At 42.6% G+C, this 24,795-nt stretch overlaps 3 protein-coding genes across 9 annotated transcripts; 1 reads left to right on the plus strand and 2 right to left on the minus strand.

Moving 5' to 3' along the window:
- Positions 1-338: 338 nt before the first annotated feature.
- Positions 339-10,647, minus strand: LOC120804508 (periphilin-1). 3 transcript variants are annotated; one of them, XM_040153999.1, is made up of 7 exons: positions 10,147-10,641; positions 9,279-9,356; positions 9,059-9,162; positions 8,712-8,923; positions 4,642-4,700; positions 1,584-1,733; positions 339-732 (listed from the first exon to the last, which is right to left on the minus strand). In XM_040153999.1, exons 1-7 carry the CDS (start codon positions 10,360-10,362, stop codon positions 550-552), a joined length of 1,002 nt encoding a protein of 333 aa, XP_040009933.1. In that variant the 5' UTR covers positions 10,363-10,641; the 3' UTR covers positions 339-549. The 3 variants fall into 3 exon arrangements, with proteins under 3 accessions (XP_040009933.1, XP_040009934.1, XP_040009935.1); XM_040154000.1 differs by having other exon boundaries at positions 9,329-9,356; positions 10,147-10,289; XM_040154001.1 differs by lacking the exons at positions 339-732; positions 1,584-1,733 and adding an exon at positions 3,425-3,571 and having other exon boundaries at positions 10,147-10,647.
- Positions 10,648-10,906: 259 nt separating this feature from the next.
- Positions 10,907-16,244, plus strand: LOC120804197 (receptor-type tyrosine-protein phosphatase V-like). Of its 4 annotated transcripts, none has more exons than XM_040153473.1 (11): positions 10,907-11,314; positions 11,700-11,820; positions 12,348-12,447; positions 12,546-12,636; positions 12,743-12,819; positions 12,943-13,077; positions 13,418-13,540; positions 13,672-13,832; positions 13,977-14,112; positions 15,394-15,464; positions 15,595-16,244. In XM_040153473.1, exons 2-11 carry the CDS (start codon positions 11,816-11,818, stop codon positions 15,827-15,829), a joined length of 1,134 nt encoding a protein of 377 aa, XP_040009407.1. In that variant the 5' UTR covers positions 10,907-11,314; positions 11,700-11,815; the 3' UTR covers positions 15,830-16,244. The 4 variants fall into 4 exon arrangements, with proteins under 4 accessions (XP_040009407.1, XP_040009406.1, XP_040009408.1 ...); XM_040153472.1 differs by having other exon boundaries at positions 10,907-11,199; XM_040153474.1 differs by having other exon boundaries at positions 10,907-11,189.
- Positions 16,245-16,297: 53 nt separating this feature from the next.
- LOC120804196 (glutamine-rich protein 1-like) lies at positions 16,298-23,902 on the minus strand. 2 transcript variants are annotated; one of them, XM_040153470.1, is made up of 12 exons: positions 23,529-23,902; positions 22,541-22,829; positions 22,350-22,445; positions 22,109-22,249; positions 21,209-21,985; positions 20,915-21,092; positions 20,609-20,763; positions 20,368-20,482; positions 19,227-19,335; positions 18,802-18,950; positions 18,625-18,715; positions 16,298-17,715 (listed from the first exon to the last, which is right to left on the minus strand). In XM_040153470.1, the coding sequence occupies exons 2-12, from the start codon at positions 22,793-22,795 to the stop codon at positions 17,529-17,531; spliced, it is 2,253 nt and encodes a 750-aa protein (XP_040009404.1). In that variant the 5' UTR covers positions 22,796-22,829; positions 23,529-23,902; the 3' UTR covers positions 16,298-17,528. The 2 variants fall into 2 exon arrangements, with proteins under 2 accessions (XP_040009404.1, XP_040009405.1); XM_040153471.1 differs by lacking the exon at positions 23,529-23,902 and adding an exon at positions 23,034-23,520.
- Between the last annotated feature and the right edge of the window lie 893 nt (positions 23,903-24,795).

Raw genomic sequence — 24,795 nt, forward strand, 5'->3', positions numbered from 1 at the left:
TCAATCATCAGAAGAAATCTGCACTTCTCCTCATCCTACAAATACATAAACCCTACACAACGTGTGGCCTTGTCACCTACTGACCCATTAATGTATTTCCTGCTGTAATGTGATTTTGTCTTGCCTGTTCAGCCATGAATAAGTCAGCGAAAATATTTTCAGCCACATTAAGTTTAATATGCTATAAACTAAATTAAATTATTGAAAAGCAAGTGATAATAAATTAAACTCGGATGTCAAAATACATTTTTGACTTCTTCATGAGGTGTTAAAGGGCCACAATACAACCAGTGTATTTTTCATCATCATATTCTCAAAATTAAAATCAGGATAAAATGTTCAAATCACAATCAAAGTTTCCTTTTTATTTTCACTTGTGTTGCTTAGTGCTCAGCATGAGAGGGACTCTGTCCATGCCGAAGATAATGACTGTGCGAACTTATTACAAATACAAATACAAAAGCAGATTTCAAATCACCTGAAATAAAATTCTGAACATTTTTACCATAAGGATCTATGTTAAGAAGACAGGCAGGAGTGTGTGTCTGTTCAGTGCAGCAGTTCCCTGGAGTCATATTCTTCTATAAATTTTTCCATGGCCTCCACACAGCGCTTGCCGATGTCCCTGAGGTTCTGCCGCAGCGAGGACTGGACGGCACACTCCAGGCACGGATCCTTTTCTATGAGCATCTTTGTCACGAGGCCAAACATTTCACACTCCTGATAGTACACCTGTAAGACAAACACACACCCGATGGTTTTAGGGCAAGTGCTCCGAGAGAGGGGACATGGCGTGGCAGGAAAACAGACACACAGAAGAGATAGTGGGAGTGTTGGAGGGAAAGGAGGAGAGTGCAACAAATGAGTTGAGAACTCTCGTCATGCTTTTCCAGTTACCACTGAATGGATTAACAATCTACAGAAATGCTCACATGCAGACGGTTCACAAGAATTGTGTGTGCCTGTATGCAGTATTGCAGAGTTTATGTGGACATTTTTTGCATCAGCTACCTGTTGCCAGACTGCCTTTTCTTGCAATGCCTCTATAATCCTGCAACCATGGAGATGTGAAAAGCAAGAGGCCATCTTTTCTGTCAAGTGGGTGGAAACACACACACACACACACACACACTCTCTCTCTCTCTCACACAAACACACAGCCGATGAGCAGGGCCTCATGTGATGTTTGTCACATTGAAGACAGCTCTTAAGCACGTGTGCTAGCCTCTAGTGATGCAAGTGAGGTGAGATTAACAGCCTCACTTTCAAGTTTTTGCTCCATTACAAAAATTAAAGAATAACACCATCAATCATGTCAAACGATGATTAAGACCTCTGTCAGCCTTGGCAAAGTGAAGACAGTCAATGACAGTCAAGATGCCTCAGGCTCAGCGTTTCAAAATTAATGTTTAGACTACAGAAAACATCTTTTCTTTCTTGTCCCATGTCACACAGCACTAAGATCTTTCTTCTGTTATTATTTCTCTAATACCAGCTTGTCTTATCCCCCCTCTTCCTCTGTCTGTTAAACTATCCCTTCTCCCCAGGTGTGTGAGTGTGTTTGTGTAATGACAGCCCTCCACCTCATCTATCTCTCTCCTCTTCAGTTGGATGGCTCTGTCTCGTGCCGCCATCTGGCTCGCAGTTGAAGGGAACTCCCCGTCTCTTCTGTGTTCCCTTTCTTTGCTTTTGGTCCCCCTGTGATCTCTCTCCCTGCTTTGGTTCCTGTCGTTCTGACAAATTTGCAAGGGGAAAAGGAAAACAAGGTGGGAGTTGGACTGTAGTAATCAGACAGTTGGGCAAAAGGACGGGTGCAAGCATCGATGATGACTGAGCTGCTCATGACCAGGAGATGATTAAAGTTGAAGTTCAACATGTCATTTCGTGACACTGAGGCTAGTGAATTATAAATTCAAAATCTGTTTGGACTACTTGCTGTATGTATTCAGTGGCAAATAATGTACAACAAAAAGGAAGCAGTGGGGTGTTAAGTAACAAAAGTAAAACTGGTACAACCTCCTAATAAGTAATGGTTTACAAATGTTTTTATTAATTGCACCACTGGCTTTATTGTTTTATAAATAATTTGTGTTAATAGTGTTCAGTATTAAGCCACTAATAGGAACAACATCTGGGTTGCCGGGCTGTGAAAGGCATAAGCCATGGTCTGCCCATTAATGCAGTACGCACACCTCTCTATTAAAGGGGCTACTATCAGTATTTTTATATTAACAATGGATCAAATGTGTATGTGAAATCACATGTAATGTGAAATGGGTTGCTCATAGCGAGGAACCCACGGATCATTTTCACCCAACTCTGCGTGTTTCCCTCAGCTCTACAGAGTGGTTTGGTGTCTTTCAGCTCTTTGTTTTGGTTTTACAGCTCGCGATTGTGCTGTTGGCACATGGCAGACAGACGTAGTGATGGTGAAGACCCCCTGAGCATGGCAGAATGCAAAAATTCATCCCCATTAATTTTTTCTAGGGGATTCCAGGTGACGAGGGACCGACCAGATATGTGAAAAAAAAAAAAAAAAAACACTTTATGCAAATGAGAACAACATTTGCTGTGTTTTGCCAAAAAACGGATATCTAAAAAGCAATGCAGTAGTGGGCCAGCAGGTTTAAGTCTTTCCCTGTTGTGGAAACACGTCTGTGAAGGAGAAGATTGTTACTGTTCCACTTTTCTATGTCTCCAGATTAAAGATACAAACAAAATGCTACTAATCACAAGATCACATGAATTTTGGGAGAAGGTGCAGGTTGCTGATTTACACAATGTTTGCTAAAGAGCAAGCTACGTGCTAGCTTTGGAGCGCTGACACACCCGTCGACAAGCAAGAAGCAGTGGTGGTGATGCTGCGAGATTTGTTCACTCCCAGTGGGTCTTCGCCACAATTAGCATTCAGCTGTTGATCGCAGCGGAGCATTTAGCAGCTAAAGAGCCAGAAAATTTTCTCAGGAGATAATGAGGACCAAAAACAGAGCTAAAAGAGAGTGAATACTAGACTTACATTCGCCAGGTGACCAGAAACACAACTCCAAATGAATGATAGTGTTGCTTTTGTCTGCTGGATGTATAAATAAGCAACTTTTTGCACATTCACCAAATCAACTTTATATAGCTATAGATAACAAGTCAATATTGTGTTTATAGCTTATTTCCTCTGCCCCCAAGTAACCCATGAAAAAAAAAAAAAAAACAACTCAGTTTTAATGAGTCACTTACTTACTCACCTTCTAATAAACTTCAACTCTGCAGTTATAAATATTAGTAAGTCATTATTAAAGTGGCACAGGTTCTTTACTTCCCTAAAATGAATTCAAGAGCCAGAAACATTAATGACTAACATGATAAAGAGAAATTAGTCCTTGTAATAAAAGACCAGTTAATCACAGATCTGTACCTTTAGGAAGCTCATGCAATCAACAGCTACTAACACAGTGTTGTTTAAGATAGCGACTCTGGAAAAGCAGCCAGGCGGTTTTTGGTTACTCTTCGTCTCTTCACTTGGAGTTCACTGCAGCAGCGAGCAGCGGTGATTCATCATGTGCTGCTCTGCTCCTCGCTGTGGTTAGGTCAGCCAAGAAATGTGTGCGATCATTAGATTTCAGCCTTTTCTGCGGCGCCTGGGCTCTTTGCATTATAGCTAAATCCGTCTCTGCTCTAAGTTCATGTCTGATAAACAAAACAAAAACACCATCTACATGGATGAATAAACGTTACTCTAGAGTAATTAGTGGGTTCATATTTTAGCTGATCAACAGAACAATAACTGCTTTGATTATTGATTATATAATAATATAATTTATTGATTATATAACATCCTCATGTTCCTGTTACTCCAGTGTGTGGATTTGCTGCTTTTCTCTGTTCTATGTAATTGTAAACTAATTATCTCTGGGATCTCGACTGTTGGTTGAACAAAACAAGACATTTCAAAATATCACTTTCGAAACTGTGATGGGCGTTTTTAAGTATTTCCTGAAATTATACAGACCAAGAAAATGATCACCAGCTTAACTGCAAAGAAAAATAAACTGTTAGTTGAAGCCCTTATTTCTACAAAGTTTCATCAGGTTACATATTGCGCATGGAAGAAAATGTCACTACATTCACACTTGGGCTGCAACTAACGATTACTGTCATTGTCAAGTAACCTGCCAATTATTTTCCTGATTAATTGTTTGGTCAACAAAACATCAGAAAACTGAAAAATACCCATCACAATATCCTATATCACAGGTTGAATCCTCACATTTGAAAACCCGGAGCCATCAAATGTTTGGCATTATTGCTTGATAAAAATGACAAATGCTGACTAATTGTCTTTTGATTAGTTGGCTAATCGTTGCAGCTCTAATTCACACTCCAATTCTCACAAAAACTGGCCTTTCCTTCCAACCACTGCCATCTTTGAAAGTTTTTCACTTAATGTTCTGTCAGCGTACAACTGTCGAAGAGCTCTTATAAAATCGTATCACGCGAGCCTTCGGACTGCGCTGCCCCACATCACGTTGCTAGTTTGTAGGGAAACACGGCATTACGTCATTTTTAAGTTATGGATGGACCACTGTATTTTTCCACATTTCCTAAGAAAACGGAAAAGCAGAGCAGGTTTTCTGCTTGGGAACTTACGGTGAACTGCATGTCCTTGTCTCTGCTGGAGGTGGGCCTGGGTAAGAAAGGTCTAGCAGCTGGAAAACAGACAAACCACAAGGTCAAAACAACAGCACAACAAGAGAATGTATCTGTACTGTCTAAAACAAAATGACTGATACACGTTTACAAGGGCGTTTTGTTTTTTTCTATTACCATACCTATAGGTATCTACAGCATCTATAGGTGTATCTTTAGGTAACCTTTGATGTTTAAAGCCTCCTAATCAATCACTCTCTCTTTCTCTTCAGCATCCTGCTAGAAAAAAAAATGCAATTTTTTTTAAAGTATCAGGGTTTAAATTCAATATAACTTTAAGCGGAATCTGCTGATATTTGGGAAATTTTCCTTGCAAAGTTGGACTGCAGTATTCCTATGTGAAGCAATAGCTTTGTTATTGCTCATTATATACTGCTGGCTGGTCCCCTACCTCTCTCTCTCTCACACACACACACACACACACACTCTCATATACACACAAATCAGCGATGAGTCACCATCATCGCACCATCACTCAGCCACACAAAGAAAACCTGCTCCGCGCGCCGCACACACACACACACACAAACACACACCTCCACAGTGCTGCAGTGTGCGCACAGATCCAGTGCCTGAGTGTAAGAGAAGACAAAAACATACAGTGGCAGTGGCTCTGTAGCACTTTACACCAACGAAGGATCCACAGGAAATCGAAAAAGTAGACTTCACGATTAGTTTTAAAACAAAGGAACCCTAATCGGATTTTTAATGGTAAATGATGAATAGACTGCACTTACATAGCGCTGTTCTAGTCTTATCGACTAAACCCTTTAAACCCCTCCTCTTTACTTCCACACTCTTCCTACTTAAAGCTGACGGTTATTCCCAAGTGTACAATAAATCTGCCTGTAACTGACTAGATCACGCAGTTTGCATGGGGCAAGCCGAGGCATCCGTGTGTACGACACCTCGGCTACTATCAGTGCGCTGGTGACACAATCCGTGCACGGAGTCCGGGAGAAGCGTCGTAGTGATCGGCATTATGTAACATTGCTCTGTTGCTACCGGAGTGTGACTACCTACCAGCCACCAGATGCCAGGATGAGCAAATGCGCTCCGAATGTTTGTAATGCAAAGTGCACGTGAAAAAAAAAAAAAAAGTGTGCAAGCGCCACTGCTTGCTTATACTGCCACCCAGTGGGCGTTTAAGAAAGTGCAAGGAGATATTGTAACGCTTGTAGAGTACATTATGTAAATATACTGTATCTGCATGTTATGAATATGTTGAAATATACAGGAGGTTGAGACGACAAACTGACTGTTTACATTATGCGAGATGCCCCCGAGTGTGCTCTTATTCTTCCGCTCACATTCAGGATGTATGCAATGCTCTACATTGCAACGCTGACAATAAACTCCTTGCAAATCACAGACAATATGGCCAAAAGTATGCGGAGACCCATACATTACACCCATGTCTCATTGCTGAACATCTCATTTCAAAACCATTTTCCATTTGCTCGCACTCAGCCACAAATAGGCTAAATCATGTGTATCATTGCTGTATCGTACTGTTATACTGTTTCTCAAAAGTGGCATTTGGACTCACCCAGGGAAACAATAACCTGATAATTTGATGCCAAACTACTTATATAACAGCGGCAAAAACAAGGACTTTACAGTCTTTCTGACATTTTTTTTTTTTGATGAAGGTGGACTTTGAAACTTTCAAGTCATAGAAAATTACTTTCAGTTTGCCTAGCGGTACCTTCTCCATGTTTCAATCTCCCGTTGAAACACATCCCAAAGGTGTTCTGTTGGGTTCAGGTCTGGTGACTCGGGAGGCCAATGAAGTTACCTGAACTCATTGTAATGTTCATGAAACCAGTTTGAGACTTTTGCTTTGTGTCATGGTGCATTATCCTGCTGGAAGCAGCCATCAGAAGATGGTAAACTGTGGCCATAGAGGGATGCACATGGTCAGCAACAATACTCAGCTAGACTGTGGCATTCAAACAATGATTGATTGGTATTAAGGGACCTGATGTGTGCCAAAAAACAAAACAAAAAAAAACCCTCCCCACACCATTACACCATCACGACTAACCTGGACTGTTGACACAAGGCAGGTTGTGTCCATGGATTCAGGCTGTTGACACCAAATTCTGACCCTACCATCTGTGTGCCTCAGCAGAAATTGAGATCCATCAGACCAGGCTAAGTTTTTCAACCGTCCAGTTTTGGTGAGCCCGTGCACACTGCAGCCTCAGATTTCTGTTCTTGGCTGACAGGAGTGGAACCTGATCCTGTTTTCCGCTGTTGTAGCCTCAAGGTTCGACAAGTTGTGCATCCGGAGAAGCTTTTCTTCTCCCCACAGTTGTAAAGGGTGATTGTCCGAGTTACTGTAACCTTTCTGTCAGCCCAAACCAGGCCATTCTCCTCTGACCTCTCTCATCAACAAGGTGTTTCCATCCACAGAACTGCTGCTCACTGGATGCTTTTTTGTTTTTGAAACCATTCTGAGAAAACTCTAGAGACTTTTGTTGTGTGAAAATCCCAGGAAATCAGCAGTTTCACACCAGCCTGCAGAATTGCACCGCTGCCACATGACTGGCTGATTGGATAATTGCATGAATAAGCAGATATTCAGGTTTTCCTAAAAAAAGTGCTTGGTGAGTGTACGTGCATTCAATGCGGGAATGCTGAACAGTTTATTCTTTCTGGGCTCAGGTTGCTGCCATTCTCTCGACTCCTGTACCCTGTCTCCCACAAATTTTGTTACTAAATGATGAATCAACCCTAAACCTATCTTTACATGATAGATGAAAAGTTTTGCCTTCAAGATTGACAGCTGGAAAAAAAAATATGGTTATGGGACGGACCACCCACCCCCTTGTTAAAATTGAATTTACTACATTAAAAACCTTGTGATAGTCTGAATTGATCCTATATAGTCCTAAAATCCTGTAGCCTCACACGTCACGCAACGCCAGGTAGAAACATAGTCTTGAAAACAAACAAAAAAAGCACGTTTTACAGCTTCAAAATGGCTTATTTACAGTATCACAGTAGTTTTATATATTTACCTAATCTTATAAACTAGGAAACCATGACAGCTTAGTCGTCTGTAATACTGTGTGGGTGTTTGCACTAATTGTGTGTGCATCTAAAGGTGAACAGGGCCTGTAAAAATCTTTCTTTGGGGCCCGTCATTACTAGCTGTACAAGAGCATTACGCTGGCTTTATGCTCCGTCCGAACTGCACTTCGGAGGTTGGATGACTTCGGAAACCCCCTCCCTCTACACCTGTACTATGTCAGATAAGGGGTGTCTGTGTCTGACCATTTCTGTACCTTCCTGAAACCAACGATGCGAAATTTACTCCCACTTCATGCTGCAATTGGCCAGCTGGGTGGAAGTGAGAGAGGAGCCAAGGACTGAAATCCTCTCTCTAGCTCTCGTTTTAACTTGTTACTCAACTATGTGTGTCCATTCTTCATGGGAACAACTAAGTGTAACAGCATGAACGTCTTCCTGGAGAGACTGTCTGAAAATATGTGCCGTTGTTCCCGTTTTTAAACGATATCGCGACTCCCCACCACTCTATGGCGGCAAGCTTTTCGCTCTGCCTTCCAGTGGGGCCATTTCGAATCAGGCATATTCGACGAGGCCCCACGAACCAGTTGCGACTGGTTGCGCGGACACAGTGAGCAGAAAGAATGGCGGAGGAGATCACATCGACAGCCAAAGGGGTTGACTGGGGTTGAGTTCAGGGCTTGGTGCAGGCCAATCGAGTTGGTCTAGGCCAAACACAGAAAACAGTTTCTTTACTTTGTGCATAGGGGCAAGCTGGAAAAGGAGAGGGTCTTCCCAAAATGTTGGCGAAAAGTGAAAGCACACTGTTGTCTAAAATATCACTGTATGCGGAAGATTTCCCTTAAGTGGAACTACGGAGCGTAGTCCAAAAAGTACTTTTGGACATATAGTGTACATTCTGTCAGGGTCTCAAAGCACCTCATCTCCATGTAAATGTTGGAATGAGATGGAGGGTGTGTGAGACATAAACTTACTGCTGTTTTGTTTTGGGGGTGAACTTCCGTCAGCGCTTTCCCTCCGCTCGTGCCGCCCCCTCTCCTTCTCTCGTTCCCTCTCCCTGACTGCGATGCGATGAAGTTTAGGCTGGAAGTGATGTGTCTGGTCGACGTAAGCCCGGGCGTTGACGTGGTGGTACTTCTGGTTGCCAAAACCAGGTTTGTAGAGTGAATGGTCATCCCTTGGAAAACTGCATCACCGACAGAGGGGGAAATCTTTCAGAGCAGCCACGGTCAGCCTCACCGCTATCATCAATACTTTGCAGAACACACTGGGAGGAAAACAAACTGCAAAGTGCCCCCTGTTTTCAACCCGTCGGTCTTACTGAGGTCTGCAGAATCGCCCTCCAAACTTTGGCTTGCAAGACTCGGACAACCATACCCTCGGTCTGGAAGGGCTCCGCACTCCTTTAGTCGGCCTCTTCTCGTCCTGAATCGACAGGGGTAAAACAATTCCTAACACCGTGGTACTTTACGAAGAGAGCAGAACAATCGTACAGTCTAACAGGGTCATTTTGAGACCTGACAGCTGAGAACAGAAAGTACCTGAGTGGGGCTGACAGAACTGTCACCGGGCCTCTTGTCAGCAGACTTACCGCATTCCCTGCGCCGCAACGTGGAGCCCTGGAGAGAGAAAGCACCATGTTAATCAGAGTTAATGTGGTGTTACAGCACAGGTGGTGTGTGATATTATTAGAGCAGAAAGAATGAGTTGATTAAACGAGAAAAATAATCGGAGGCTATTTCGATGTGTGATTAATCGTTTTGGTCATTTTTAAAGCACAAATGCCAAACATTTACTAGTTCCGGCTTTTCAAGCCTTGAACCTAGTGTTAGACCAAAGATTGGAAACCCAGGAAATGTAGTTTACACCCGGTTGTTGTAGTCTCTGAGTACCAGGAGAGTAGTGTACTCCTACACCGCGCACTTCCTAAACAACAGAGAGTGATACATATTTCTAAAAATAGCTAACCACACACTTTTCTCGATGCGGTCCCCTGTGTGTGAGATTGTAGTGTAATAAAATGTATCATTATAACTCTGTCTCTTGAAAACAAACGTGTGTTTGGTGCTCAATAATATACAGCGCCAAGCAGCCATTACTTTAATTCTACAATGTATGTGATACCCATTAGTGCACTCATATGCTTAAAACGGCACTTTTTGATCTCCTGTGGATTTGCTTTGAAACACTGTTATATTTGTATAATATTCATGAGATCAGTACAGTTTTGGTTGGTGTCCTGTTTTTTTGTTTTTTGTTTTTTTTGGATGATTCAGCTCAATTTCGATGGGGTTAAAAATAAAAGTAGGTCCACTTGGGGGAAGCGGGCCGGTTCCCCCATCGTCAGTCAGCGCGCCCTTTGTGACAGCTGTCACTTTCCGGCCTTCAGTCCCAGATCACGGTTTTTACCTTGCTCGCGCGTGATCCATGACTTCCTGTCCGCAGCCTCGTTTGCTGTGTGTGACTGGCAACGGACCAGGAAGAGCGCGTGGCCTCCGGAGCGAATCTCCTCGGTACACCTGGAAAGGGAAACTCGGCGTTTCCGCTCTCCGAAGCCGTTCGTTGCCTCGCAGCCGCAGCGAGCGTACCTCCGGGAGTTGATGCGCGGGGCGACAGCGTTAACATGTCTTTACTTCCCCCTTTTCCGCAGCCGCCCGGTCACGTTGCGACTGCGGACACGGAGACATAAAGGTTGATCGAAAACGGTAGAAGGAGTCGAGCTTCTCGCTCCTGAAGACGCGCAGGCGCAGTCCGCCGTATCTGCCGTCGCACCTGTTTACGCCTGTTTTACTGTGAGGAGCCCGAAAAGACCAAAAAAACAAGCTTAAAAGTAAAAAAAAAAAGGAGCTGTTTTAGGGGGATGTCAACTTGTGAAACATGCTGTCTCTCTCCGACATCCTCAGGGACCTGTCAGACACCGGTTTGTAAACTTCCGGCTCTGCGTTGTAATAAAGTTCCATGTTTTTAAAAGACTTGCCCACAGTGCCCTTTTTTTGTACAAATGCAAATCAAATATGAATATTTATTTGAACTTTGTCTCTTGTGCCAAGTTACAAATACAATCTGCCACAGGAAAAAGTTCCTTTCCTAAACCACAACTCATGTTTTTTGTTTTGTTTTTTAATAGTCATTTATCCAGGAAAAACTCATCAGAAACTTTAAAAACAAAACAAAACATTTTACCCAAAAGTATAGCCCTTAAATTATCATATAAGCCCCCCCCAAAAAAAAAACACGAAATTGAGTTTAGTGCTCCTGTCTCTGTCCACTGTCTCCACCCATCACACCTCTTCCTGCCCGGAGAGAGAGAGAGAAAGAGAAAGAGCGAGAGAGAGAGAGAGCGAGATTAAAACCAGACAACTTTAAGATGACTCGGAGCAGCGCAGTCATCTCCTCCTCTCCTACTCTTTCTCTCCAGTCTGATGCAGACTTCAACCATTCATCGGAGGCAGGTTTGTAAAGGTAATCCTGAGACAGAAGTCTGATCCCGAGGCTGTTGGGACCGTCTGTTTTTCCCTCTGCTACTTTGTGTTTGGGGTTGAGAAAACTTGTCGGAGCAGGTTTTCTTTCTTGTCCGGTCAGTGCCATTAATTGTCCTGTGTGAGTGTTGTGCTGTGCTTGTGGTGCATGCCTTTCTATTATAATGAGCTATGGTTAGAGTGGAATGTATATTTTTCTTAGACTGTTACAGTAAAACTGCTGAATTCAACTGCCTCGATGCAAAAAACCAATGTAAACAAATCTGTGCAAGGTGTATTACAGCTGTTCTCATCCGCGCAACTGTGTGTTTCAAGAATTTTTCTATAGAGGTAAAATTCCCTTTTAATTACCTGGGGGAGAGGAAAACAAGACGTACACAGAAATGTTCCTAGATTCTCAGTTTGCCTTTGCTTTATCACCTTGCCACATATTTTCATTTCATTTCGCTTATAAGAGTTTCTAAACGTTTCTTTATGAAACAGGACTTGGTATCTTTTTCACTGCATCAACACTGAAATCACCCCGGCATCATTCTGCACCCTGAGTCCCTGCTGAATTTCTATCTAAAGTAGGAGGTCCGAGGTCGGCAGGAACAGACATGAGGTAAGGATCACAAAATTGCTTGTAGCATCCAAAATATGCTTAATGGATAACGCTGGATATATTCTATAATTTTATTATTGTTAACTAATCCAATGAAAGGACCAAAACTAACAACGTGTTTGTCCGTCTCTCAATATTTTCCAATTTCAACAGCTTATCTGTGGCACTCAGCTCTAAGCTCATTACTGAATACTAATACTAATACTGGATACTTTCCTAAAACAGCTGGGCACTGTGGAGTTTAGAAAATGTTTCCCATGTCCAGTGTAATAAATGAAAATGTCAGTGAGTTTTTTGTGTTTTAAATCGTTTTTGGACAGCAACAGAGCTCTTTGGCACAGAAGAACAAGCCAAATCAAGCTCCGCGGGCTACACAGTGAATACTTATTACAACCCATTCATTGTTGGTCTTGGTCTTTTTCGTTTGCTTGTTTGTAGAAAAATATGGACAATCACCAGACCTGTAAATATTGAGTGCACCCGTGATCTTGAAATTATTTAATGTAATACAAATATGTTTTTAACAGGGTGCAAACTTCCTCAAGAGCACAGATTCTACGGGAGCTTCATTTTCGATGCCAGGCACTTGCTGCCAATGACAACAGAGGCTTTAAACAGGAGTTTGAGGTAACTAGTATGTTTAGAAATTGAACTTGGATTAGATTTATGATTTGTGAAGCTAGAAATGTCTGTCATGAGTGCTAATGTCTTTTGCTTCTGTGAAGGAGCTGAATGAAGTTGGCAAAGACCTCCCCACCAGAGCAGGGGACTCAGGGGCCAACAGAGAAAAGAACAGATACCCCTACATTTTACCATGTAAGTGAAAAAAAGTATGATACTAGAACAGATTACACCATCTATTCCATGTGCAGCAATGTGCGAGACTTTTATTTGTCTGCTTTCCATTTTCTGACCAATGTAGATGACCACTGTCGCGTGAGGCTTTCCATTCAAAACTCCCATCCACACACTGACTACATCAATGCAAATTTTGTGCCTGTGAGAACTCATTCACTTCCTCCCCTGAATTTATTTTCATGACTCATGACTTGCTGCTTTACTACCTGTCCATCTGTCTCTGTATCTGTCTGCATCTGGTAGTGACCGTGTGTCTGTGTTCAGGGTGGAGGATCGGAGAGAGACTTCATCTGCACCCAGGGTCCTATGCACAGCACCATGGCTGACTTCTGGAGGATGGTGTGGGAGCAAAACGTCAGGATAATCGTCATGGTGACAGCTCTGAGACACAAGGACATAGTAAGAAAGACATACTCAGTCTGTGTGTACGTGTGCTGATCCGTGTGCCTATGCATGTTAATTAACCTCTAAGCCTTCTGATGAAATAATTCCTAATTTTAGTGGAATAGTTTGACATTTTTGGAAAAATGCTTATTCATTTCTTGCCAAGGGATCAATGTACGTTTAACATGAAGCTACAGCCAGGAAATGGTGAGCTTAGCTTAGCAGAAAGACTCAAAACACGGGGAAACCGCTTTAGTCGTTTCAGAAAATGCCCTAAACTGACATCTGTTTACGCTCAAGAGACAATGGCCTCAAGCGGCCGTTTTGATTTTGTCCCTTATTTCCATGTGTTCAGTTGCTCTGTGATAAGTATTGGCCCCTGGAACGAGGGACAGTTCATCACGGACTGATCCAGGTAACAACAGTGACCCGCAAACAAGGTCCAGATTATTTTATCACCACCATTAACCTCAGACAGGTGAGCGAAAGACCCGTTCATCATCCTTTAAACTGCTGCTGTTGACTTCTGTGTGCGCTGACCGTAAAAATAATCCATCAAAGAAGAAGCAGTCCTTGTGGTTGGATTAAAGGAAAGTGTTTGTGTTTCAGAGAGACTGTCCAGCAGACAGGATGATCACACACTACTACTACCCTTCCTGGCCGGACCGGGGCATCCCTAAAGACTCATTCTCTCTCTGTGTCTTCACCAACCATGTGCGGCAGCATTTGGAATCCATCCCTCGCCTGGGGCCGGCTGTGGTGCACTGCAGGTCTGACCTCTGACCTTAGGCCCTTCACCCACTCCTTCAGAGAACCCATTACTCGCTTATAATCCTGTAGAGTTTTCAGAAGTTTATCAATCAGATGGTGCCTGAGACAGTGTTTAAAGTCAATCCTCTGTTTATGTGTTTCAGTGCAGGTGTTGGGCGGTCAGGGACGTTTGTGTCATTGTTGTGGCTGATGCAGCTGTGTGCTAGGGGCATCCAGCCTGATATCCGGGCTGCTGTGGAAGATCTACGGCTACATCGAATGTGGATGGTCCAGAATCTGGTCAGTCCAGTCCTGACGCTAACCCTCAGTGGTGAAAGAAGTACTGAGATCTTTTACTTAAGTAAAAGTAGCAATAACAAAATTAAAAAAGTACTACATTTACACTAAAAGTCCTGTGTTTAAAATTTTACTTACAGGAAGTACAAGTACAAACGTATTAGCAGCAAAATATACTTTAAGTCTCAAAAGTAAAAGTACTTGTTATGCAGAATGGCATTACAAGTATATTTAGGTAAATGATTATATTTGACTGTTTTTAGTTTCCTTAGTTATTAAAGAATGTTCAGATCCTTTACAGGTGTAAAAGCCCATAATGTAAACATACTTCATTACAAGCGAGAAGTATTTGCCTTCATTTTGCTTAAGTAAGTATTATCAGCAAAATGTATCAAGAAGAAAATGACTCATTATGCAGGAAAACTGTCTCGTTAGTTATTATATAATTGTACTATTACATTATTATTATTACTTATGAATTAACATGTGAGCAGCATTTCAATGTTGCAGCTGGTGGTGGAGCTCATTTAACTGTTACGTACTGTTTGGTTGATTTGCCATTTTGAGAAATACTCTTATTGGCTTTCTTGCAGAGAGTTACATGAGAAGATTAGTTAGCTTAGCTTAGCTTAAACCCTGGAAACGGGGAAACAGCTAGCCCGCAGCCGCTTAGTTCAGCTCGGCGTAAAGACTGGAAACTAGGAAGCGGATTCCAATCTTTATGCTAAGCATGCTAAGCTACGCTAAGCTGCTGGCTGTAGCTTCATATTTAATGGACAGAAAAGAATGGTATCAACCTCCTCATCTAGCTCTTGGCAAAAAAATGCGGATAACCTCCCAAAATGTCAAACTATTTCTTTAACGAATTGAATAACAATGCATGGAACTCATGCTGCTACTCCTCTTCGTTGGACTGTTTTATAATTGTAGTGGAGTTGATGGTAAACATACAGTATTTTCCTCTGAAATGTAGTAGAGTGTTAGTATTAAATAGCAATCATCATAACTGTATTTTCCAACACTGCTTGGTGTCATAACTCAGCTTATTTAAAACATCAGACGTATGTAATATTCTGTTATGAACCATATTCCAGTTTAGACTGTGGTAAAAATTATAAAGTAATGCATACTTGTAATTCACTCACTCACTCGTATTCCATTGCTTCCTATGACACTCATAAATCTATCATCTTTGTGCTCATAATCACTGTCTTCTCTCCTGGTTCATCCCAAACCCATAACAAAGCATCCTCATTACCTGCTGATTCCTTTGTGTGTACACAGGAGCAGTACATATTTGTACATTGGTGTCTGCTGCAGTGGCTCAGTGGAGGAGCAGGAGGAAGCTCGGCATGGTGAGAGTACAGAAATAAGCTCCCAGTGAGCACCAACACACAACACATTCAATTTAAGCACGGGCAGCGTATAATTATTAGTCACTGTAACGTATGATGACATTTTAATTAGGTGTCTTCTCTTTTCCAGCAGCCCACAGATCCAGGGAGCCAGTTCGAATATTAACCACCACATTCAGGATCAACCTCACAGCTCCTCGGGATGGGGAGACCGAACAGCGAGGAGGAGACATCGCCGTCACAGACAGAAACCTCCACCAGACCCACCACAGAGCACAATACAGCAGATTTTGCACCCTGGGAACCTACTGAGGAGGTTACTGCCCTCCTCATCCCTGTTTAATCCAAGCTCACACACCTCCTGAACTCAAATACTGGAAAGCTGGTAATAGAAAGACACAAGCAAGACACTGGGTTAAAAAAAAAAAAAAAATTGAAACAAAATTGAAAATGACATCACACACTACCCGAGACGCAAGGATAGAGACTGCAGAAATAATGCCGTGTGCGCTGTATGACAGGCCCTGCAGGCAGAAAACTGGCCTGACAACACACAGATAAATGCTGGTAAAGAAACCACAGAGGCAGCTGTTCAGACTGCTACCACGGGCGTAATATTAAGGAAATCACCTGCCATTCAGGTCAAACCTGTTCCTCTACTGTGAATTACTTACAGGATTCATGAGAACAATGTGAGGCTGCTACCTGTGAGCACTCATGCTGCATATAAGCATGAAAGTCAAGTCAATTATAACTCAAACTTTTATGTTAAACCCATGTCCACTGGGTGCAGCTACCAAAATGTTTGGGCAGTTCATAGTTTTTTTGGGGGTTTTTTTTTGTAAGTTTGTTTGCCCTCCATTACTGATAAAGTGACGGTGTGAGATGACTTTTATTTAGAAAAAAATCATTGCGCATCATTTTATCTTAATCACACAATGCAGGCTATCAGCACGTAAGGATGCATGTGCAGAATTGATACTGGACTTGCTAGAAAGGCAGACACATGGTATAGTGGCTGTACAAAAAAGGTCATGTTTCAAAAACACACAGGCACTGCCATTCTCCTTGGATGACTGAAACCGATTACAGTACATGAAGGAGCTATGAGTATTATACATTATAGAACATCAAGGGCTATCCCACTTCTTAGAGTCTTTCATCTGTCATGTAATAAACATGTATGATACAATAGATCCCTTTTCGGGTGAGTTTTGCGTTTGTTGATGTACTGAGGAGAGAAAGGAGGATCCAGCAGCAGTCAGCATCCTTCGCCCAACCTCTGCCACATCTCCACCATGTGGCAAGTGCCCGTAGCTGCAGGTCGGGTGGTGACATTGTATTGCAATAAAGTCCGTAACGGAGTAAAGTCCTGTTGCCATTGAGTGCTGCTGAGCTAGTCCAAAGCAGCATTCAGTAACAAGCGAGTCATCTCCAGAGTTCTGTTTGTCCGTGTGTGAACTCAGAAGACAGAGGAGTGAAATACGAAGAAAGAGGGAGAATTCACACAAGTTAAAACTGAGCTTTTAGCCTATGTTTGGCTACTTAATGCAGTCTTAATACCACTGAGGTATTCACTGAGACTTAACAGTGACCAAGGCAGATGAGGGAAGGTAGAGCAACAAAGAAGGAGGTCTAAGAAAAGCAGCATAGTGCAGGCCAACCCCAGTCAAAGTGTATATGAAGTATATTACAGATTAAAACAAAACGTTAAAGAAAATGAACAATTGTTCCAGACTATTGGTAAGGAGAACCAACAGTTAAAATAACATTTAAATTAGAGTTCAGGTCCAATAAAAAGATTAGACACTACATCCTTTGGCCAAAAAAAAAAAAAAACTTGAGTGATTGCCTCAGTAAGACAAATTATTATCTGTATTGTTTGTATGTGTATGTACAGGCCATGTGCGTAAGATATGCTGACACATAATGAATATAAACATATACATGCCACCCTTACAGACCAGAAGAGGGTGTGAGAGAATAGAAAACTACTGATAATAAGCAATCAAAGGCTGGGTGAAGAGAAGAGTCTAGTTCGTTTATCGTTCTCCTCCAGGCAAACTAGTGCACGCTCTCCGACATGTTAATGGCTTCTTGGATTTCGCGAATGACGAGGATGCGGGCGAGCATCTGCTCCAGCTGTTCTTTTGGGATTGGCTGAGTTGAGTACCAGATGGGGCTGTTTGGAGCCACCACGGGCTCAGGGGTCAGGTAGAAGGTGTCGTTGCGACCTTTAGCACTCTGTGGGCTGACAGAGAATCAGAGGGAACACAGTGTGAGGACGTTTTCAGGAAACGCTTTTTAATTTAGATGTTAAGATTACAGTTTAAGCCTGTCTCTGCTTACAAACAATTTTTTATGAAATCGTTTTTGTGGGAACAGAGACCAGTAAAGTAGGAAGCTGTACTTCCATATAAAATTTCTATCTAATCTCTATTTAACATTGTTGTGTACAATGTTACACATTAAAACAACTGACAGGCAAAACTAAAATCAGATCAAGGGAGTTAAAAAAAATTCCATTAAAATGTGGCTGTGACTACTAAGTTCACATGAACCACCCACTCTGTGATATTTTCTATTTTTTAAGTATTCTCAATTTTCTCTATATTCACCAAATGTGAAGGATGCTGACATTTTTAAAGGCAACAAAGGCCAGAGAAGTTAGTCTCCCTTATTCCTTGACATACTGTTCCGACGGAGAAAACATTAAAAATCTTCCAACGTTTTTGTAAAGAGAACAAAAAAGAAAGTTTTTATATGGCATCCATGTTCCTGTCAGTTGCCTAGCAACAGTGTTCTCACAAGTTTAAGCGCTCGAACACAGAGTGCAACGTGTACTCCACCTCGCATGTCAATAACACAAACACGGGAGTTTTATTTAAAGGTAGCAGCAGCACCTCCAAAGGAGAAACTCTTGGCTCTCATCATGCCTAAACCTGGCCAGAGTGAAAAAATTACATGGTAGTAGCAAGAGGCATTTTTACCTGTTTTTTTTTTTTCTGACCTAGGTCAAATGTTAAAATGTTGGATTAATGTTTCATTACATAAAGAGGCATACAAACAGGTTATACCTCAAAACACATTTTCTAATAAAAACATATTCTCCCTTTCACCGAAATCCTTTCGTCATCTTTAAATTATGTTTCATATTTACCATTTGAAGAGGTAGAAATCGTAGAGTTTGATGGGGCATCGCAGCGGGTTCTCCGGGTCCTCCAGCTGCTCTGAGTACATGTCATCTGTCACTGAACAAATGAGAAAAATACATTTAGTATAAAAATGGTTAACCATCCTTAATCACAGCACAAATCAAATCCAAGTGTGCTCTTACCTTTCTGTCCTATGAACCTCTCTGTTGACTTTAGGTATCGGATGCTGGTGCTCTTGTCTTTGGGGTTGTTGGGACTTTTCCTGGTGTGTCTAAGCACCTTAGAAAAGGCCACTTTTAGATGCTGATCCACTGTTTTCAGGTGGAAATACCTTTAAAAAGATATACAGTATTTGATCAGTGTGTGTCGATTGGTGATATATGTGGGCACAGGGGTGATACAGAATAACTACAGCAATGTTTTTTATAGATCTGTATTTTGCTGATATGTGAGTTGGGAATCATCTGTGTTCTAGATGAAGCTTTACTCTTCTGTACAAAAGTATATAATGGACAATACCGCTGCATGTCAGTTAAGCAGTAAAGAAAAATCATTCATGTGTGATGGCTGAAGAAAATGCTACACGTGGGAGCATGGTGCAACTCACTTTGTGTTGAAGAACATTAGAGTCGTGAGCAGTGTTGAGGGTGAATGAGCTCCCAGCTGTTTACACTCCCACAGCATCTCCTCTGTCACATGACTGGGAATAACGTAACCTGGTAGGAGACATATAGAGCAGATTATAATGACCAGGCAGAATTTATTAGTTACAAGGAAACAAATAATTTAATCCGTTATTTTTACCACTATTACAACATTACTCTGCCAACCCCTACAGTTCTAGTAAGAGAGCTGCTTTTGGCTACACAGGTGTGTTTACAAAGACATTCCCAATAATCCAAATCGAAGCAACCATTTACCAACCACCAAAACTGAAATCTCAGGGCTGGAGCCTGCCGTCACTCTCAAATTGCTGACTCGATCTTAAAATACAGTAATGTTTGTAAACACAGGAGTAATAAAGACCTCTAGCTTTTACTATGAGAACGGAAAATACCCACTTTTCATATATGTCACACTCGTAACATATTAATGGTCACAAAAAAAAGACAAAGGGAAAAAAATGTGACTGGACCTTTAGATTAGCCATCAAGCAGCCAGTTTTACTCAGGTACTTTACATTTTGTTCTGACTATGACCAGAGTGATGCAAACAAATAAATAGCGGCCCGCAACTTCAGTGAATAATAGCTACAGTGACAATGTGTAGAGAGAAACTGAGCCTTTCACAGATCTGCCAAGCCTCTGAAATCTAACTGTTACATGACTTCATTTAAACGTTCGCATGCCAAGCTGTTCAAAGTCAAGACTGTCACTCATCTCCCAAATTATATCACAGGAAACACCATAGGCAGCTGTACAGAACAGGAACAAATGCAGCCAATATGTTCTGAATGCAGAGCTATTTAACTAACTTTACTCAATTTAACATAAGCCTGCATTGGGCTCCACTTGCACTGTGCAGCTGTAATATTTAGGTATATATAAATATCAGATTGGACTCTATATCCGCATTAACTCAATATTACACGACAAAGCTTGAGATTGGGGCAGAAACATTGATCGGAGTCATCGCTAACATGCGTGGTTTGTGTATTCATTATTCCGCACTATAAAGTTTTGAGTTAATTTTGGAGGAACACACATTGCAAGTCCGCACTAAGTTTGATTAACAATTTTTGTTCTCACCTAGCGGATGAACGGATGGTCTCCAAGGCTCCAGGATCGTGTGCAGGCTCTGAGCAAAGCGGGTGTAGTACTGATCTGAGAAAACGTCATCCACACGACCATTATCAAATAGGTACTGCGGGAAAGAGAATGGACAAAAAGGGATGCAGTCAAACAGTGTTTCCACATCACAAACAAATACCAACAGAGAGGAAGGGATGTGTTGAATGGAAAGTTTTGTTTGTGTGGATAGTGAACTCACTTTTTGTATGCACAGAAATACATAGTAAAGAACATCAGCCTCATAAGACTCCCCTTCCAGCCCCCGGGCCTCTGTTGTCATCAAAGAGAGACCCATGCAGAGCTCAGCGACTGCACATGACACCAAATCTTCCTGGAAACGTAGTGCCTGACGCCCTAAAATACATGCACGCACACACACACACACACACACACACACACACACACACACACACACACACACACACCAGTGATCAGGGTTGAAAGAAGAAAATACAGAAGAAGAAATATTATATCACTATATTAAAAAATGGGTTTGTGCACTTACGGCCAATTGGGGCTAGTTTATTTTTGTCTGATTTATCCAACTCTGCGTTTTTCCGCTGAGCCCAAAGCCGCCACACGTCCAGCCCCTCTTCCGGCTTCAGCGTGGCAGGCAGCAGCAGCTCCTGCACCTGCACTTGCTGTTGGCCTTGGCCATCTACCTCTGCTACCACAGTCTGACCCTGCAAATACACCAACACACCAACATGATTACCGCATGCAATAAAGAAATACATGTCTACATGTATATCTGGTCAAGATAAAAGACCAGCCATCAGCTTGACAACTGTATTCGTACCTGTAGCTGCTGTGTGTCCTGCCCTGGCAGCCCCTGCGTGTGCAGCACTTGTTGCTGTGGATCCCAAATAAGGGACTGTGTAGCATTGGAATAACCCTGTACTGCCACTGGGATGTGAATGTTTCCATTCATCAACTGGGCAGGGAACAGCGTGTTTGCAGCCAGCGTGTGCACTACTTCTTCCTGCCCCCCCATTCCTCCAGAGCTTGTTATGCTGGAAACAGCCTGCGCTGTCTGACTTTGACTGGCAGGGTTTTTCAGCTTGTCATTCTCAACAGTAACTTGTGTTGGCATTGTAGTCATTGTTGTAGTGTTTGCCCCTGCAACCTGCACTGTTCCATAAGCCTCCTGGGGGATGGCAATGTGTGTCACTTGCTCACGGCCTCCAGACCCAGCAGGAGCAGAATACACAGGGATGGTCCAGGTCTCCCCTGTGGGACTGGTGATCGTGCCTGTAGCACTGTAAAGGTGAGAACTGTCCACTGTTAGGAGGTCTGGCCGCAGGGACACATAACTCTGCTGCTGGCCCTGTCCTTGAGGGATAGCCAGGACTGTTGCTACCTGCTGACCAGGCAGGGCATAGGACACAGTGATGGGCATGTCCACCTTACGCTTCTTGGCTGGCTGGAGGACACCTGCTCCCTGGGATGTGGCAACTGTGGTTCCCAGTACCCTTCTCTCTGCACTGTCCTGCTGCTGGGTGGGTGACAGAGCCCCGACTGTCTGGATTTGGATCTGTTGTCCTCCTGCAACAGCTGCCACCAACTGGGCTTGTAGCTAAAAGACATGTGAGGGATATGATTGATGATTGATGATGATTGGTAACTAAATTTAAACTCTGACTGATGACAAAATTTGCAATCCTGCAATTATGTTGTGCATGTGCGTGTTTGAGCGTACCTGTTGGTGCTGCTCCTCTGTGAGTTCCCCGGGCTGAATCAGCTGTGCAGTGGTCACACCTTGTAGCTGTTGATGGGAACCAGAGGGTACTTGGAGGACCTGACCCAGCATCTGACCTTGCTGCTGGCCCTGGATCTGCACCTGAAAATAAAGATGGTAGACCAAAATTTAGCGGACCCTTAATGAAATGGAACAGGATTAAGTGACAAACACGACGTAAAGGTGCAATGAAGGTACAAACCTGCACTATCTGTTGCTCTGTATTCTGCTGTACAGATTGTTGCTGAGACGTGGACTCCTGTATCTGTTGCTGCTGCGGCTGGACCTGCACCTGAACCTGCATCAGACGACAGTGTCAATCAAACAGCTTCATTTCAAAGACAGAACCCTTTCACAGACTGATTTATGACCATTTAGTACACACTGATTTACCGGGCAAGCCAGTTCCAACAATGATCCTGCCACCTCTGTGCTGTCTGTGTAGATACAGTTAGCCTCTTGCTGGTAGACCATAGTCGTGGTGGTGGTTGTAGTGTCTCCGCTTTGCTGGCTGAACTCCTGCAGGGCATCCGGACCCTTGCTTGCCAAGGACTCCAGAAAATCCTTCATGCGATGTTGAGGGATGCTCCGAGCTTTCTGCCTCACCAGCTCCTCATAGGAGCCTGTACCATCCAGGGAGTTATTCATTGCTGCTGACAGTTTCCTCCTCTGTAGTGAAAACCTGTGTAAACCGTGAATTTATATAGGATTGGTTTAAAATAGCGCTAGGCTCATGTGCAGCTATAACATCATCAACACGGAATCCCCATGAGTCACTTTTGAGTAGCCAGATCAAAACAAAAGACAAATGCATGGCGTTTGAATTAAAAATAAACGGTCAAAAAAGATGACATCAGTTGAAACTCCAGAGTGTTTACAGACTGACCTACAGCTCACTGTCCAGTGGCAACACTTGCAGATGGTAATACGAAAGGGTTAATTCTAGATGCGTGTATACGAGCTGGGACAAAAGCGCGGTCACTTTCCAAATCCAATGCAGTATTCAAAGTGGTGATGGAAAGTGCTGCATAATGAAAACACGCCACTTTTACACTACAACGAAGTTACCATAGCGTGTATGGTTCAATAGCTCTATAAGGGCTAATCTAACAGCTGATTACACAACACGCTAGGTTAGCCAGGTGAACGGCTAACTAGCCGCGTGTTGTTTGCAAATGAGATCCCACCACAGCTGTGTATGGTAAAGTGTAATAATGTCATCATGTCCGTAAGGGAGAACATTTTAACTTCGTAGCACATTGTAAATAAACAGCAAGCAAGGGAAGCCGGGGTAACCCTCCCGTGTCGGTAACGTTAAGCCGACTGTATTTTGTGTTATCTCCGCTGCTAGCAGGCTAACGTTAGCAGGCGCGTTAGCTACCTCTCTTCCTCAACCGGGCCGAGGATCGAGCCGCCCACAAGCGCTTCTCTGCCCTCGAAACTTCGCTCCTCTTCCAACCAGCAGGGAAGCGAAGTGCTATTGGTGTTCTTTTTGGCTGGTTTATTCTTTATTTTTCGTGATTTTCGTTAGATGGCTAGCTGTAGTTTTTCTTTTTCTTAACCACTCATATTTCGCTGGGCGCCATCTTACAGCGGTACCCTCCGACCAATGAGAAAACGATTTGTAACTCCGTCGTGCTATCGCAGTATTTCCCTCGCATGATATCGCGTGAAATGAAGCTTATCGGGTAGTCTGTTAAAGGCGACACACACAGACAAACTGCCAGAAAAGATCCGGTAGATGTGAGTCCACCTTAAAAGCCAGTTATGCCAGACAGACGCTCCTAGTGGTTCACTGGCTCCCGAATCTTTTAAGGTGGTCCCAAAGAGATGCGCTGAATATTTGGGTGGTGCTCAGGAAGCTCTGGGCAGCTGAGGGTTAATTCCCACGCACTACACCTCAGCGTGGTCTGCATCTGCCTCACCGGTTCATGTTATGGGCCAAATATCTGCTTGAGTATCTCTTTTAACTTTATCTTGCTTATTGGAGAAAAGAAGAGGAAATTGCTTGTCTTTCCATGGCTGGATTAGCCCCTATTGTTTCCCCAGTTACCCAGCAACCGACCAGTACTGAAGAACTTAAATAATTAATTGATTTACTGAGTAGTCGACTGACAGTAAATTAATTGGCAACAATTTTGGTAATTAATTGTTTAGGTAAAAATATCAAATCACTGCTACCACCTTCTCAAATGTGAATATTTGCAATTTTTCCAAAATTCCATGAGAGTAAACTGAACATTCTTGTGTTTTTAACTGCTGGACTAATAATATTATTAATAATAATAATAATAATAATTTTGAATACATTCCCTTTGGCTTCAGGGAATAATGATGGGTGTTTTCCCACTAATTTCTGACCTTTCATACACTCAAGAAAAAATTCAATTATTAAAGACAAGAATTGCCAGATGTTTTGAAAAAGAAAATAACTCTTGGTTGTAGCCTTACAGTTCTGCTGACTGAATGTATATATACGAACATATACATATATATACACATATACAGCTCTGGAAACTGCAATTTTTTTCTGAAAACAGCATCTCTACATGTATGACAGCCACTCTATTCCACTGTCTGTTGAATTGCAACAGAAGCACACCTCATTCTACTTAATGAGGTACTGACTAGGTGATCGCCTGAACCAA

Source organism: Xiphias gladius, chromosome 18, assembly GCF_016859285.1.
Source record: "Xiphias gladius isolate SHS-SW01 ecotype Sanya breed wild chromosome 18, ASM1685928v1, whole genome shotgun sequence".
Classification (NCBI taxonomy): domain Eukaryota; kingdom Metazoa; phylum Chordata; class Actinopteri; order Istiophoriformes; family Xiphiidae; genus Xiphias; species Xiphias gladius.

Bases quoted from the DNA above. Each gene is read 5' to 3' on its own strand.
- LOC120804196 (XM_040153470.1), bottom strand. From the start codon at position 22,795: ATGAATAACTCCCTGGATGGTACAGGCTCCTATGAGGAGCTGGTGAGG. The intron at 22,446-22,540 runs GTAAATCAGTGT...CGTCTGATGCAG, and splicing joins TGTTGGAACTGGCTTGCCCG to GTTCAGGTGCAGGTCCAGCC. The intron at 17,716-18,624 runs GTAAATATGAAA...ATTCTCTGTCAG, and splicing joins GATTTCTACCTCTTCAAATG to CCCACAGAGTGCTAAAGGTC.
- LOC120804197 (XM_040153473.1), top strand. The intron at 12,448-12,545 runs GTAACTAGTATG...GCTTCTGTGAAG, and splicing joins GCTTTAAACAGGAGTTTGAG to GAGCTGAATGAAGTTGGCAA. The intron at 12,820-12,942 runs GTGAGAACTCAT...GTCTGTGTTCAG, and splicing joins TCAATGCAAATTTTGTGCCT to GGTGGAGGATCGGAGAGAGA.
- LOC120804508 (XM_040153999.1), bottom strand. From the start codon at position 10,362: ATGTTAACGCTGTCGCCCCGCGCATCAACTCCCGGAGGTACGCTCGCT. The intron at 9,163-9,278 runs GTACTTTCTGTT...CTGTCGATTCAG, and splicing joins GTTCTGTCAGCCCCACTCAG to GACGAGAAGAGGCCGACTAA. The intron at 1,734-4,641 runs GTAAGTTCCCAA...CAAATTTGTCAG, and splicing joins ACAAGGACATGCAGTTCACC to AACGACAGGAACCAAAGCAG.